Source organism: Cetorhinus maximus, chromosome 13, assembly GCF_964194155.1.
Source record: "Cetorhinus maximus chromosome 13, sCetMax3.hap1.1, whole genome shotgun sequence".
In the NCBI taxonomy this organism is placed as follows: domain Eukaryota; kingdom Metazoa; phylum Chordata; class Chondrichthyes; order Lamniformes; family Cetorhinidae; genus Cetorhinus; species Cetorhinus maximus.
Genome location: NC_135891.1, coordinates 99509253 through 99523891, shown reverse-complemented (window position 1 = coordinate 99523891; position 14639 = coordinate 99509253). Strand labels below are relative to the sequence as shown.

Genomic DNA, 14639 nt, shown 5'->3' with positions numbered 1-14639 from the left:
TGATGATGTTGGCAGCCAGCGTTTATCTTTCAATTTGCCTTGTCCCATTTAACAGTTTTCTTCAGGCTCATTACTTTCCACCCCAAGGTGTTGATCCTCTGAAAAATGAAATAGTCAATACCATTTTCAAGAATACTTGCAGGCTTTCAGTTTATTGTATTTAAGGACCATTTCCTCGATATTGGTTATATCTGGATAAATTAAACCTTGCAGAGTTTAATTTGAAGGGTCACTTTGTGGTATCCCATTGCATGAATGCAGTAGCTTTATCAGTAAGCTGTAGCTTGGGTTGGGGAGAGAAGAAAAGCATCACAGTTTGTGCTTAAAGTGCAATTGAGCTGGTCCCCTGGATCCAATCGCGGCTATCTCTCCTTCACCACGGTGCCCAAAGAAGGTGTGATGCATGCAAAGAGTTAGGCATATTCTGTATTTCATATTTCGCACCTGTTTTGTTTAGACATTCTGTACCACTAGGGAATGTTTCTAAAACACATGCTACTGATATTGTGTTTAAGGAATTTATTAGTCCTGTTTAAACATTGTAAAGAAAAGTATTGTGGCCCGTTGCTTGTTAGACCCAAATAAAATAACATACAGTAATGTACACTGTATATTTAGTCAGTGCAGCATTGATTTTAATTCCCCCCCCCAGCATATGACAAGTTGTGATACCTCTACAGGGCAAAAAGAGACTGGTGCAAGAATTCAAGTATCCAATTGAACAGGTTTATTCTGATTTTGTTTCATATACATACATATACAAATGGCCACAAGAGGGTGCTTTTATACCATGAAGTCTGTCTTAATTACCAAGAGTCTATGTGCAAGTCTTCAATATATTTCTAATCTTGTTTTTTGTCTTTATTCTCCTCAAAGGGATAGACTATACCAACCTAGAGGTCTTACAAGCAGTTATGCAGAGGTTTAGGATTTGAGATTTCAGATTAATATCATTTCAGCTTGCTTCCTAAATACTCTGTTATTGTGCATACATTACTCAGTAAAAGTCTGAGAACAGAATTATTGTTGTGGGATTCTTTTAAACTTTCTAGTTGTGTTTAATGTTCTTAAACAGGAAAGAATATATAAACAGGGGCTGCTCTTGAGATTCACACCTAAGCTTTAATGCAGTGTGCTTAACCTGGAAAAAAAAAGGCACAAAATTACTTTCTTTATGTGATTGAGATAAATTGGTTTCCACTCAGAAGAGTTTGCATTTTGTAATTCTGCATTCAAATCATGGTATAAAAGCCCATCTGTAAATTGTATTGTTATTCAGCTAAACTGAACTACTTAGCACTAGAAGTTCCATTTCAGATGATCCAGCATTCAGCATGGGCTTTGTTTACAGCAGCCGAGTGGCGACACTGATGCCCTTGGGGACCATGTTTCTATTTTTCCCTACGAGTCCCCTGTAAGAACCCAACTGCATGTTTACATTATAACTGGATGAAATGACAATTAAGGTGGACTGACGTGCAGTTACAGTTCAAGTATTGTTTAATGCAGTTCTCTAGCGACACAGTCGAGTAGGATAGAAGCAAGATTATCTTTCATTATCAGTCCCTGGTGAGGACATTAACATGACATGCAAAGCTGAAGCACACTGGTGCTTCACATACATAGAGCATTTATCACCACTCTAGCTTTGTGTGTTAAAAGTAGTGTCACATTTCTGATCTATTTAGCTTGAAATATCATCCTCGAGTGTAGTTGAGTGCGGTTGGAAATCCATGAAACGTGCTGAAAGTTTACATCAGTATGAAGTTGTTTGTCTTGTTTATTAGGAATCTACAGCCTTGCTCACATTACTTAGCCAAGTGTCACTTTCAAACTTTTCTGCTTGAGTTCCCCCTGCAAATATTGACTCATTTTCACAGACCTCTGAAAAGCAGTGCTGTCATAGTAGAAAGCATTTTTATACATAGTTTTTCCCATGGCACTGATAAGGCTAGTCAAAGCCAGCCGTACTCATCAGGTGAGTTGGAGAATGGGGAATAGCTGAGCTAGAGCAGGCAGACATGGTCTGTATTAAATAATACTTTTGATCTTATTTGTTATAGTTAAATGGTGAAAATCCCTGCAGTTTTGAAAACCGAGAAGTAGGGTTGGATGGAACATTAGTCTTTTCGTGCAGTACAAACTGAGGAGCTGCGGATGCAAAATTGAGGCATCATAACCCCAGCACTGGCATCATTACAGCGTAACAAGTTTATAATTGGCAGTTTCTACAGTATTTGAAATAGGGATATAAACATTTGTATATAATGGAAAACGTTGATGCAAGCATGACAAAAACATCAGCTGGAGCAAGAAGTCAATGCAGATACAAGGTTTTTGGTATATTAATACAGCAGGAGACACAAAAAATATATAGAATGCAGAATTCAAATAGTATAAACATAAATGTGATGACCTCACTGACTCCAGTTTAAAAACCTATAATTAAAATCTGGTATGAAATTGGGTGCTCAGCTCCACAAGTATCAGTTTTGTACACAAGTAGATTTCTGAGTTACTATTCAGCCTCTAAACTAAAAATCAGCCAAGCCGCCATTTTTCATTCGGAATTGGTTTATCTATCTTTGTAGCTCCAGGCACATGTTTAGCTTTTTCTGTTCTCGTGTTAGATTGGGTTTTTTTTTTTGCAGCTTGCTGCAGAACAGATATCTGGCACTTCAGTAAGAGAGTAGCATTTTGCAATGTGCATTTTCAATAGTTAAATTTGAATCTATCAATGCCTGAAACATTCACTTCCTGCACCACTAGCACACAGTGACAATGGTGTGTACTATCTGCAAGGTGCACTTCAGCTCTCCGAGGTTCCTTTTGACAGCACCCCCTAAACCTGCAACCTCTAACACTAACGTTAAGAAGGGCAAGGGCAGCAGTGACATGGGAATATATATATCATGTCCTTTTATCATTGCTGGGTCAAAATTCTGGAACTCTCCCGAACAGCACTGAGGGAGTACTTTCAACATTCGGCCTGCAGCGGTTCAGAAAGGTGATTCGACATCACTTTCTCAATGGTAGTTAGGTATGGGCAATGAAGTCGGGCCTTTCCACCCACACCCGTATCCCATGAATGAATTAAAAAATAATCATTTGAGCTCTTTATCCCTTTGCCCCACTCCTGCAGCTTAAAAGTACTGTACCAGATCCTCCTCCTTGGGTAGCGCTTACTATCTTCTGTACCTTAGTTAAATATCAAGTTGACCCTAAATCTCCTTTTAAACTTGTGCATCGCTTTTTCAACAACATTGTTCATAGATTATTTGTGCTGCATATTTTTCAGCCAATATTACATAAATGGGTAATGCAATCAAATTTCTCTGCTGTTTTAAACCCATGTACATTTGGATAATTGAAAATGTCCACATTGGCCCTAATACCTGTTCAGATATGTGACCAACAACCATGTGAGAAACCTTGCCCTATTTTTGTAAGAAGCTTAATCTATTGAATGAAGCTAAAAATGATCAAAATACGACTTTATGCTGAAGACTTGAAGGTGTAAATGGTTTTTTGCTCCTGCCATAGAAAGTCTCTTTAATTCTTAATTTACAAATCTTTTCTGTTGTTCAGAACCTTTTTCTTTTGTTGTGCTCGATTGGGGTGGGTTTAATTTTATGGAATTTGGAAAGAAACTTTTACAAGATAAGCATGCTTGTTGGGCCAGAGAGAATCAGTAGAAATCCATTTGTGGTCTCGTCATGAGTTTCTCAGCAGTGTGCATGGAATTTTTCTACCATTTTCTAAACTTGGTTTTTAATATTCTAGCTGTGATTTAAGGCCGGGGTTTTTCAGCCCCGCCACCACCAGGATCTTCCGATCCCGCCGCAAGTCGGTGGACTTTTTGCCGTCCTGCCACAGACCCGGCAGCGGGGCCAGAAAGCCCCGGCCTAAGTCTCTGGTTTGTTGCCTCTGTTGCAAAGCAAAGGCTAGAATTTGTAGAAAAAAAATAATTGCGCACCTTTAATTGAAGCCTTTTATAGATTTTTGCTGTTGAGTTGCAAGATGATGATGAATTCCTGGCCTCATCGGGTTTATTTAGAATCTGATGCAGGCATGCCTCCTGCCCAGCTGTGTTTAAAGCTGGGAAGATGCCAGAAATGGACAGATGGCATAGTTATTAGATGTGCATCATTCAATTCCCTTCCTGATGCTTGCTATTTAATCAGATTATAAAAAAAGTCAGTTTTGCTAGATTCATGTTCAACTCAGTAACCTGTTCCATCTTACCCAGCTGTAACTGGAAAAACTTAGATTTAGAAAAGGTGTATTGTAATGCAAAGCCTTTTTCTATCCGACTTCTAGTTATGTATTGTTGCCTGCAACACTGAAGCAATTTATGAATGATAGCAGATTAGTACTTTCTAAAAATATTGTGTTCATCAAGCTATGAACTTTGGTGCTTGTGAATGGAATACTTTATATTTTGAGAAACCCACTGTTGCCATCGAGCATTGTTAGGTTAAACCTGGTAGAGTCAAACTACTTTTAACATACAAACTTGTGAACTAGGAACAGGAGTAGGCCACTTGGCCCTTTAAGCATGCTGCGCCATTTAATGAGATCATGGCTGATCTGATTGTAACCTCCTGCCTACCCCCGATAACCTTTCACCCCCTTGTTAATCATGAATCTATCTAAGCTCTGCCACAAAAATATTCAAAGACCCTGCTTCCACTGCCCTTTATGAGAGAGTTCCAAAGACTCTCAACCCTTAAAAAAAAAAATTCCCATCTCTGCCTTAAATAAGCAACCCCTTACTTTTAAACTGTGACCCCTAGTTCTAGATTCTCCCACCAGAGGAAACATCCTCTCCATATCCACTCTGGCAAGACTCATCAGGATCTTTAACGGTTTCGATCAAATCACCTCCTACTCTTCTAAACTCCAGTGGAAACAAGCCAAATTTTAGTCTGAGTCTTTTCTATCTAATTGTAGCTGGGGAATCAGCTGCAGTGGCTCCTCTTCCCTTTTGCTCTGGTGTCCTCCTCACCCCCCTCCTATTTCTCACGTACAAACTGCCCCTCGCAATGTCATCGGAAGACACAGCATCAGTTTTCATATAAATACTGATAACACCCACACGTACCTCAGCACCACCTCCCTCAACCCCTTCACTGTCTGAATCTTTGTCCAACATCCAGTACGAGATAAGCAGAAATTTCCTCCAATTAAGTATCGGGGAGATAAAGTTATTTGACTTCAGTCCCCATCACAATTTTGTCCTGTAGACATTGATTCCATTCCTCCGTCTGACAACTAGGTGAGGTCAAACCACACTGTTCATAACCTTGGTGTTATATTTAGCCCCAAAACAAGCCTCTGACCGCACATCTGTACCAAAGCTGAGACAGCCTATTTTCGCCTCCTTAACATAGCCTGACTTCATCCCTTTGTTATCTCTAGAATTAACTATTCCAACGCACTCCTGGCCAGCCTCCCACGTTTTGCCCACTGGAAACTTGACCTCATCCAAACTTCTGCCCATATCCTAAATTGTACCATGTCCAGTTCACCCAATGCTCTTTTTCTCACTGACCTATATTGGCTTCCAGTTAATCAGAGCCACAACTTTAAAATTCTCATCCTTGTTTTTAAATCTGTCCATGACCTCACCAGTTCCTATCTTTGTAAGCTCCACCCCCACAATCCTCCGCTATCTGTACTCCTCTAATTCTGGCCTCTTGAGCATTTCTGATTTAATTGCGTCACCATTGGCTATGCCTCCAGTTGTCAAGGCCCAAAGATCTGGAATTTCCTTCCTTCATCTCTCTGCCTCTCTACTTATGACATATCTTAAAACCTGGCTCTTTGTCCAAGCGTTTGGTCATCTGACCTAAGGTCTGCTTATTTGGCACTACCAACTGTCAACACCCTGAGAGTTGCCATTGACCAGAAACTGAACTGGACTAGCCACATAAATATTGTGACTACAAGAGCAGGTCAGAGGTTAGGAATTCTGTGCCAAGTAACTCACCACCTGACTCCCCAAAACCTGTCCAACGTCTACAAGGCACAAGAAGGAGTGTGATGGATACTAGCCACTTGCCTGGATGAGTGCAGCTCCCACAACACTCAAGAAGCTTGACACCATCCAGGACAAAGCAGCCTGTTTAATTGGCACCCCCATCTACAAACGTTCACTCCCCCCACCACTGACACACAGTAGCAGCAGTGTGTGCCGTCTACAAGATACACTGCAGGAATTCACCAAACCTTCTTAGACAGCATCTTCCAAACCCATGACCACTACCATCTGGAAGGACATGGGCAGCAGATACATGGGAACATCACCACCTGGAAGCTCCCCTCCAAGTCACTCACTATCCTGACTTGGAAATATATCACTGTTCCTTTACTGTCGCTGGGTCAAAATCTTGGAACTCCCTCCCTAACAGCACTGTGGGTGTATCTACACTAGAAGGACTGCAATAGTTCAAGAAGGCAGCTCACCACCACCTTCTCAAGGACAGTCAGGGATGGGCAATAAATGCTGGCCTAACCAGTGACACCCACATCCCATGAATGAATAAAAAAATGCAAGGTGATCTGTGGGTGTTCCTACAAGACATGGACTGCAGCGGTTTAATGGCTCGCCACCACCTTCTCGAGGGCAATTAGGGATGCACAATAAATGCTGGCCTAGTCAGCAACGCCATTGCCTCACGAATGGATAAATAAAAAAAATGCAATTCTAAATTTGTTGCTCCTGTGAAGTGCTTTTGGGTGGGTTATTACATTAAGGATACTACATAAATACTTGTCTGGTCTTGAGATAACAAGCTAATGGCAATAATCTTTGGCCTTTGCCTTTTGTAATGTAATTGTTGCACATTTTCTAATAATTGTAAAATATGTAATTTAATTCAAAGAAACTCACTTAAAATGCCCATCTATAAAGGTGCTATTCTCAGTATCCTCCTCCTTGATATTTTACCTTTTTGTGTTGCGAAGCATAACTTTTTAAAACTAATTTTTATAGCATCCATTAAACAAACCATAGGAATTACAGTATAAAAGGAGGCCATTTGGCCCATCATGCCTGTGTTGGTTCTAATTTAATAATGGAGAAGGATTATAGAAGGATGTTATTCGCCTGCCATTTTCTGTATCCTTTCCTAATTTACAAATGTTTACCCATTTCCCTTTATTTGATGCTGCTTGCCTCAATTGCCATATCGTGGAAAGACATTATTCCTTCCCCCACAGAAGGTCATTAGAAAATCCGATTTTCCAATTTCATTCTTCCAATCTGGGGTCTGTGCCCCTTCTTACTAGTTCATTGATGGTAATCCATCAGTCTCTACCCACTATATAAAAAAAATACTTGGCAGATTTTAAAACTATCACTCCTCCCTTTGCCTCTTCAGATCATTGCAAAGACCCCAATTTTTTAGGCTGTTCTTCATAAGATAAATTCTTAATTTCCGTATTATTTCAGTGAATGTGGCTGAAAATTTACCTTTAATTTGCATCCTATATCTGGAAATGCATGCGGTATTCCAACTATGATCTAATCAATAGTTTTGTACAATTAAACATTGTTATCTTGCTTTTGCATTCGAAGTCCCATATATGAAGTCTAGAATACAATTTGCCTATTCTTCCTGAACTCCATTTTTAAAATCAATATTCCTGCTCACTGAGATCTCTCTGTTCCTATTCATTTTTTAAAATCTTTTATCTAGGGTATACTGCTCTTCGTTTTTTTTTAGCAAATTTCTTTCTTAAACAATCAGCTACACCTGCCATCTGCCGCTTGTCTGTGCCCTGCAGTCTTCTGCCTGTTTACTTGCCCTTTACTGCATCCAGGGGAGGTGTAAACAGTCATCTGCATACCAGCAAAAGTGGTTAGGGAGCAGACCAGAGGACGATTAGAACAAAGAATGTCCTCTTGTCCCATGAAATAGCAGATATAGCTGGGATCCATACAGGTCCCCATAGTCTATTTTTTTTTATTTGTTCACAGGATGTGGGCTTCGCTGGCTGGGCCAGCATTTATTGCCCATCCCTAATTGCCCTTGAGAAGGTGGTGGTGAGCTGCTTTCTTGAACTGCTGCAGTCCGTGTGGTGTAGGTACACCCGCAGTGCTGTTAGGGAGGGAATTCCAGGATTTTGACCGAGCGGCAGTGAAGGAACGGCGATATATTTCCAAGTCAGGGTGGGGTGTGGATTGGAGGGGAATTTGCAGGTGGTGGCGTTCCCGTCTGTCCACTGCCTTTGTCCTTCTAGATGGTAGTGGTCGTGGGCTTGGAAGGTGCAGTCTAAGGATCCTTGGTGAATTCCTGTAGTGCATCTTGTAGATGGTACAAACTGCTGCTACTGTGCGTCAGTGGTAGAGGGAGCGTTTGTGGATATGGTGCCAATCAAGTGGGCTGCTTTGTCCTGAACAGTATCCAGCTTCTTGAGTGTAGTGGGAGCTGCGCTCATACAGGCAAGTGGGGAGTGTTTCAACACACTTCTGACTTGTGCCTTGTAGATGGTGGACAGGCTTTGGGGAGTCAGGAGGTGAGTTACTTGTTACAGGATTCCTAGCCTCTGACCTGCTCTTGTAGCCACAGTATTTATATGGCTAGTCCAATTCAGTTTCCAGTCAATGGTAACCTCCAGGATGTTGATAGTGGGGGATTGAGTGATGGTATTGCCATTGAGAGACTGTTAGCGCCAGCAAACGAGAAGCAAAGTGATGGAGACCGTTGGTGAGTCCCGGATGTAGGTGGGAAGAAATTGAATGAGGGAAAAATAGTCGAGATAGGAAGAAATCAGTTCTTTGGGGCAAGAACAGGCGTAAAAGATGGGTGTACCTGGGTAGTTCTGTTTGTGGAACTTGGAAATGAAGTGAAAATGAAATATGTAGGATTGGGTACTGGAAGTTGGAGGCTGCGGAAGGAAGATTTTAAGAGATGAGGCAGAGAGTGGTGATAAGGGGGTCCTTCTCAGGATGGCGGTCAGTGACTAGTGGAGTTCTGCAGGGGTCAGTGTTGGGACCACAACTTTTCACTTTATACATTAATGATCTAGATGAAGGAACTGAGGGCATCCCGGCTAAGTTTGCAGATGACACAAAGATAGGTGGAGGGACAGGTAGTATTGAGGAGGCGGGGAAGCTGCAGAAGGATTTGGACAGGTTAGGAGAATGGGCAAAGAAGTGGCAGATGGAATACAACGTGGGGAGGTGTGAGGTCATGCACTTTGGTAGGAAGAATAGAGGCATAGACTATTTTCGAAATGGGGAGAGAATTCAGAAATCTGGAGTGCAAAGGGGCTTGGGAGTCCTAGTCCAGGATTCTCTTAAGGTTAACTTGTAGGTTGAGTTGGTAGTTAGGAAGGCAAATGTAATGTTGGCATTTATTTCAAGAGGACTAGAATATAAAAGCAGGGATGTGCTGCTGAGGCTTTATAAGGTTCTGGTCAGACCACATTTAGAATATTGTGAGCAATTTTGGGCCCCATATCTCAGGAAGGATGTGCTGGCCCTGGAAAGGGTCCAGAGGAGGTTCACGAGAACGATCCCAGCAATGAACGGCTTAACAGATGAGGAACATTTGAGGGCTCTGGGCTATACTCCATGGAGTTTAGAAGGATGATTGAAACTTACGGAATACTGAAAAGCCTGGATAGAGTGGACGTAGGGAAGATGTTTCCATTAGTAGGAGAGACTAGGACCTGAGGGCACAGCCTCAGAGTAAAGGGAAGAACTTTTAGAACAGAGATGAGGAGAAACTTCTTTAGCCAGAGAGTGGTGAATCTATGTAATTCATTGCCACAGAAGGCTGTGGAGGCCAGGTCATTGAGTGTATTTAAGACCGAGATAGATAGGTTCTTGATTGGTATGGGGATCAAAGGTTACGGGGAGAAGGCGGGAGAATGGGGTTGAGAAACTTATCAGCCATGATTGAATGGCGGAGCAGACTCGATGGGCCGAATGGCCTAATTTCTGCTCCTATGTCTTATGGTCTTATAGATGAAGTGACAGTCTTGGAATTGATGGCTTGATGTTTGTTGATGGGGTCATGGTCCAGGGGGAAATAGGAGGTGGTGTTGGAGAGTTTGCATTCAGCCTCTGCAAAGTAAAGGCCAGTTAACCAAGCAGCAGCACCACCACCTAATCATGTTTGGGTTAGACTAGGGTTGGACTTGAGAGAATGGAGTCCTGCAAGTTCAGAGGAAGGTCAGTTAGAGTGAATGGATGTAGAACAATTGAACTAACGGATGGCACACCAACTCCCAATAAAAAGATTTAGGAAGGGTAAGAACCCAAAGGGACAAATCCAGATGAAGCAAGAATTCTGAAGATCAGAGAAAGGGTCAGCTGTGTGTGGGAAGGGCTCTTTAGCAAAGAGGTGGACATGAAGGTGACTGAAGAAGAGCTCATTGTCATGCCTAGTTTGAATGGTAGTGCTCATGGGTTTGGAAGGTGCTGTCTAAGGATCCTTGGTGAATTCCTGCAGTGCAGTGCAGGAATTCATTGAGATGGGAGTGTAAGACTGAGTTCTCGAATGTTTTCAGCCAAATGGGTAATAAACATGGGACCTTCCTTCCATCTAAATTATAATACTGGGATGAACACACTTTGTGGCTCTTAAGCATGTAGTACTGAAATTCTTTCTTTGAAAAACTCTCTCTCGAACAAGGTTGAGTTCACCTCCAGCCTTGGGTCCACCTGGCGATCATTCATCTGCTCTAGGTGATCCTCTGTGCGCACTCCCCTCCAAAGCCACACAGGAAGTCCACTTTGCTCTGCACATATGCCGCAATCCACTTCCGGTTTGCACCAAACCCACCTCCAACCGTTGCCCTTGGACATATTGCTTAACTGTTTTGCGGATTCTGAAGTAGGCAAAGAGTGAAAACTAATTGGTACACAGCAAGATCCCACAAACAGCATCGGCTAATCAGTAACTCAAGATCACTGATTTGAGCTTTACACAGGGAATAACTGAATTTTGATTTCAGACACCACAAAAAAAATCCTGTCATGCCCTGTATTAGAAATAGGATTTGATTTATTCCAGCACCATGAACAATTGGGCAGAATTATAAATGAATACAGACAAGGAATGCAAATACCCCAGAACAAAAGTTAGAAAATTCTGGAATCCCGTGCAAAGAAAACTGAATTTGATATATTTAGCTCTGTCTGTTATGTTACCAGAGCTCAGTGTTGGGGCCCTTGCTATTTGTTGTATATATTAATGACTTGGACTTAAAATGTGGGAGGCATGATTGGGAAATTTGCAGATGACACAAAAATTGGCCATGTAGTTGATAGTGAAGAGGATACCAGTGGTTTGGCTGAGTGGGCAGAAATGTGGCAAGTGAAATTCAATCCGGAAAAGTGTGAAGTAATGCATTTGGGGAGGGCAAACAAAGCAAGGGAATACTCAATAAACGGGAGGATATTGAAAACAAAAAGAGAATTACCTGGAAAAACTCAGCAGGTCTGGCAGCATCGGTGGAGAAGAATAAAGTTGACGTTTCGAGTCCTCATGACCCTTCAACAGAACTGAGTAAAATTAGGAGAGGGGTGAAATATAAGGTGGGGGGAGGGGGGGGGTGGTTGTAGGGACAAGCAAGCAGTGATAGGAGCAGATAATCAAAAGATGTCACAGACAAAAGAACAAAGAAACAACAAAAGAACCCCTCTCCTAATTTTACTCAGTTCTGTTGAAGGGTCATGAGGACTTGAAACGTCAACTTTATTCTTCTCCGCCGATGCTGCCAGACCTGCTGAGTCTTTCTAGGTAATTCTGTTTTTGTTTTGGGGAGGATATTGAGAGGGGTTGAGGAAGTGAGACCTTGGAGTGCATGTCCACAGGTCCCCGAAGGTGGCAGGCCAGATGGGTAAAGTGATAAAGAAAGCATGTAGAATGCTTTCCTTTATTGGATGAGATATTGAATACAAAAGCAGGGATGTAATGATGGCACTGTATAAAACACTGGTAGGCCACAGCTGGAATTTTGTGTACAGTTCTGGTGGTCACATTACAGGAAGGACACAGTTGCTCTGGAGAGAGTACAGAGGAGGTTTACAACAATGTTGCCAAGGCTGGAAAATCGCAGCTATGAGGAAAGATTCAATAGACCAAGGTTGCTTTCCTTAGAACAGAGGAGGCTGAGAGTGACCTAATTGAGGTGTACAAAATTATGAGAGGTCTAGATAGGGTAGACAGGAAAGACCTGTTTCCTCAGTTGGGTCAATTACGAGGGCATAAATTTAAGGTGATTGGCAGAAGGTTAGAGGGGACATGAGGAAAAACCTTTTCACCCAGAGAGTGGTGGACATCTGGAATTCGCTGCCTAAATTGGTGGTTGAAGCTGATATGCTCAACTCATTTAAAAGATACCTGAAGTGCTGTAACCTGCAAGGCTACAGACCAGATGCTGGAAAGTGGGATTAAAAATGAGCAGCTAGTTTTTTTTTTTGGCCTGCGCAGACACGATGGGCTGAATGGCCTCTTTCTGCGCCACAACTTGTCTACGGTCTATCAGTTGGCAAACAAAAAATATGTTCTGCTCAATGATGAATATATTCAGGAAAAATATTGTTAGCATGACAAACTCTTTAAGGCAGTACTATCCCTGCAGCTGTAGAGATGTTTGTAGGTATGCTTGAACCTATTGGACATTTTGTGCTAGTGGAGGTTAGAGATGAGGGTGAGGGATATAAAATGCCCATTTTATGTTGTTGAGGGGACCTCTTTACGTGTTCTGAACTTTTATGATTATGGTCATGTAAATACAATTTATTACAAAACGCTTAGAATTAAATACTGTACAAATTGAGTTAAAGACCATGACCCAGTTTTTAATATAAATATCGACATAACAAGCTTATTTTGTCCTCCAATACAGGTATACGCTTCAACATCAAGTGAAGAATATAGCAGAGATTCAGCTGGCTATTCTTCATCCAAACCTTCAAGCTCTGTATTTCCAGGCTCTTTCTATATTCAAGGTAAAGGGCTAATTACAGAAACTAAATTGATCAGCATTGAACTGACGAATGCTTTGTGTTTTTTCATTAAGTCACAACTTATGATTCACAACTGATTGTGAAAATATGACCAATATTATAAATGCATAACACAGCTTTTGAGTAGTCTGCTGTGTTTTTAGGGGAAATGAGCTTTGAGAAAATGACTGCTTGTTAACTTGTGCAGTTTTAATTCTGTACATTTTCATTGCTTAAAAACATATCTTGAATATTACCCAAACAAGCCAATTCACTTTTTTTAAAGTATTAAAATTTGTAACAATAGAAAGGAAACTCAATAATAACACCAAAAAGAAAACTGCATTTATAGGCTGGTAAAATTGAATTTACCCATAGAAGTCCAATGTAAAATACTATGGGAATCCAGTAAGGAATTAAATTTAAGGATGGGTTCTTCCTTTCTTCTCTACATTCTACAAGTATTGGTCAAGACCATGATAGATCAAGAATATTTGAAGATGCTTGAACTTCGCAGAGTGCAACTTCCCAAACCAATGCTTCCCCTTGTGTGGCCCCTGCGCAATTTCCTTTGGTTTTATTTGCCCCTATGTAGGGGCTTGTATCTTGGCCAACAATTTTGGTTAGGGAATTAAGAATGGTTTGTAAATGTGATGGTTAAGCACCTCAAGGCCTTTCTGCATTCTGCCTGAGGGTACAAAGGAATTATGACAGTTATAGTTGGTGCTTTTATTCGCTTTCCGCCAATCATGCCAATTCTGGAACTTGGAGTTGGTCTAATAATTTAAATAACTGATGGCTGAAGCATCAGTCTCTGGCTGATGCTGAGACTTGATGCTGTGCCACTCAGTTGATTCTTCTCCTGCCTCTTGTGCAGAGAAGTCTTCCAAAGTGCATCCCACTTCATTTGCGCCAGTGCACGCAGGCTCAGAGTGGCAAACCACTGCTGTGCATAACACAGCAATGCGAGCAAGCCAGCTGGAACAGACTAGGGATGCGATTGATTATTTGTCTTAGGTGAATGATTCAATACTAGATTACTGGTAATCACAGATGGAATTTATGAAGCAGCTTTTAAGGTGTGTACCAGAATAATGAGTCTGGATCAGCTAGGATCTGGGTGAAAATAGTAGCTGAATGCAACATAGTGGCATCGTATGTTTCACTGTCTTTAGTTTGAAGATGTATAGTTTCCAGTTTTTGTCTTTAAAATAGCGGGTGATGTCCATGGGTTCAATGTTATTATTAGAGAGATCTGTTAGAAAAATTGAGGTTCTAAATTAATCTTATATCCATGCAATTTTGAGCCCAGAGCTTTTGCTACATACCTGTAGTCATAGTAACCCAAATGTATCTGCAGAGGTTTCAGATGCACTTAAGGCAGTTGCCTGGTTTGAGTAGCCTCACACCAGTGAGCCAGGAGAAACCTGTATACCTCATGGCATTTAATTTCAAATTTCTTGTAAAGCTGGGGAAGCTCCAAATCGAATCTTCCTAGGGTATCTACTTCATAACTTCAAACAGATTAAACTTTCCAGGGGGCTGTTTTTTCTACAGTTTTTTCCCCCAACGTTCTGCAGTTCCCCGCCCCCGCCAATGTGCGGAATTTAAACAGAACTTAACTGCCTCAGAAGCAAAAACGGAGAACACTGGAAATACTCAGCAGGGC

The 14639-nt window shown here is 41.5% G+C and overlaps 1 protein-coding gene across 8 annotated transcripts in view; it reads left to right on the top strand.

Moving 5' to 3' along the window:
• LOC144688879 (transcription factor 4-like) overlaps window positions 1-14639 on the top strand; it is a 124752-nt gene that overhangs the window by 72924 nt on the left and 37189 nt on the right. For all 8 annotated transcript variants that reach the window (XM_078555887.1, XM_078555884.1, XM_078555885.1 and 5 more), the window contains one exon: window positions 12871-12973. In XM_078555887.1, the coding sequence (XP_078412013.1) occupies window positions 12871-12973 (103 nt within the window). The remainder of the gene's footprint in view (window positions 1-12870; window positions 12974-14639) is intronic.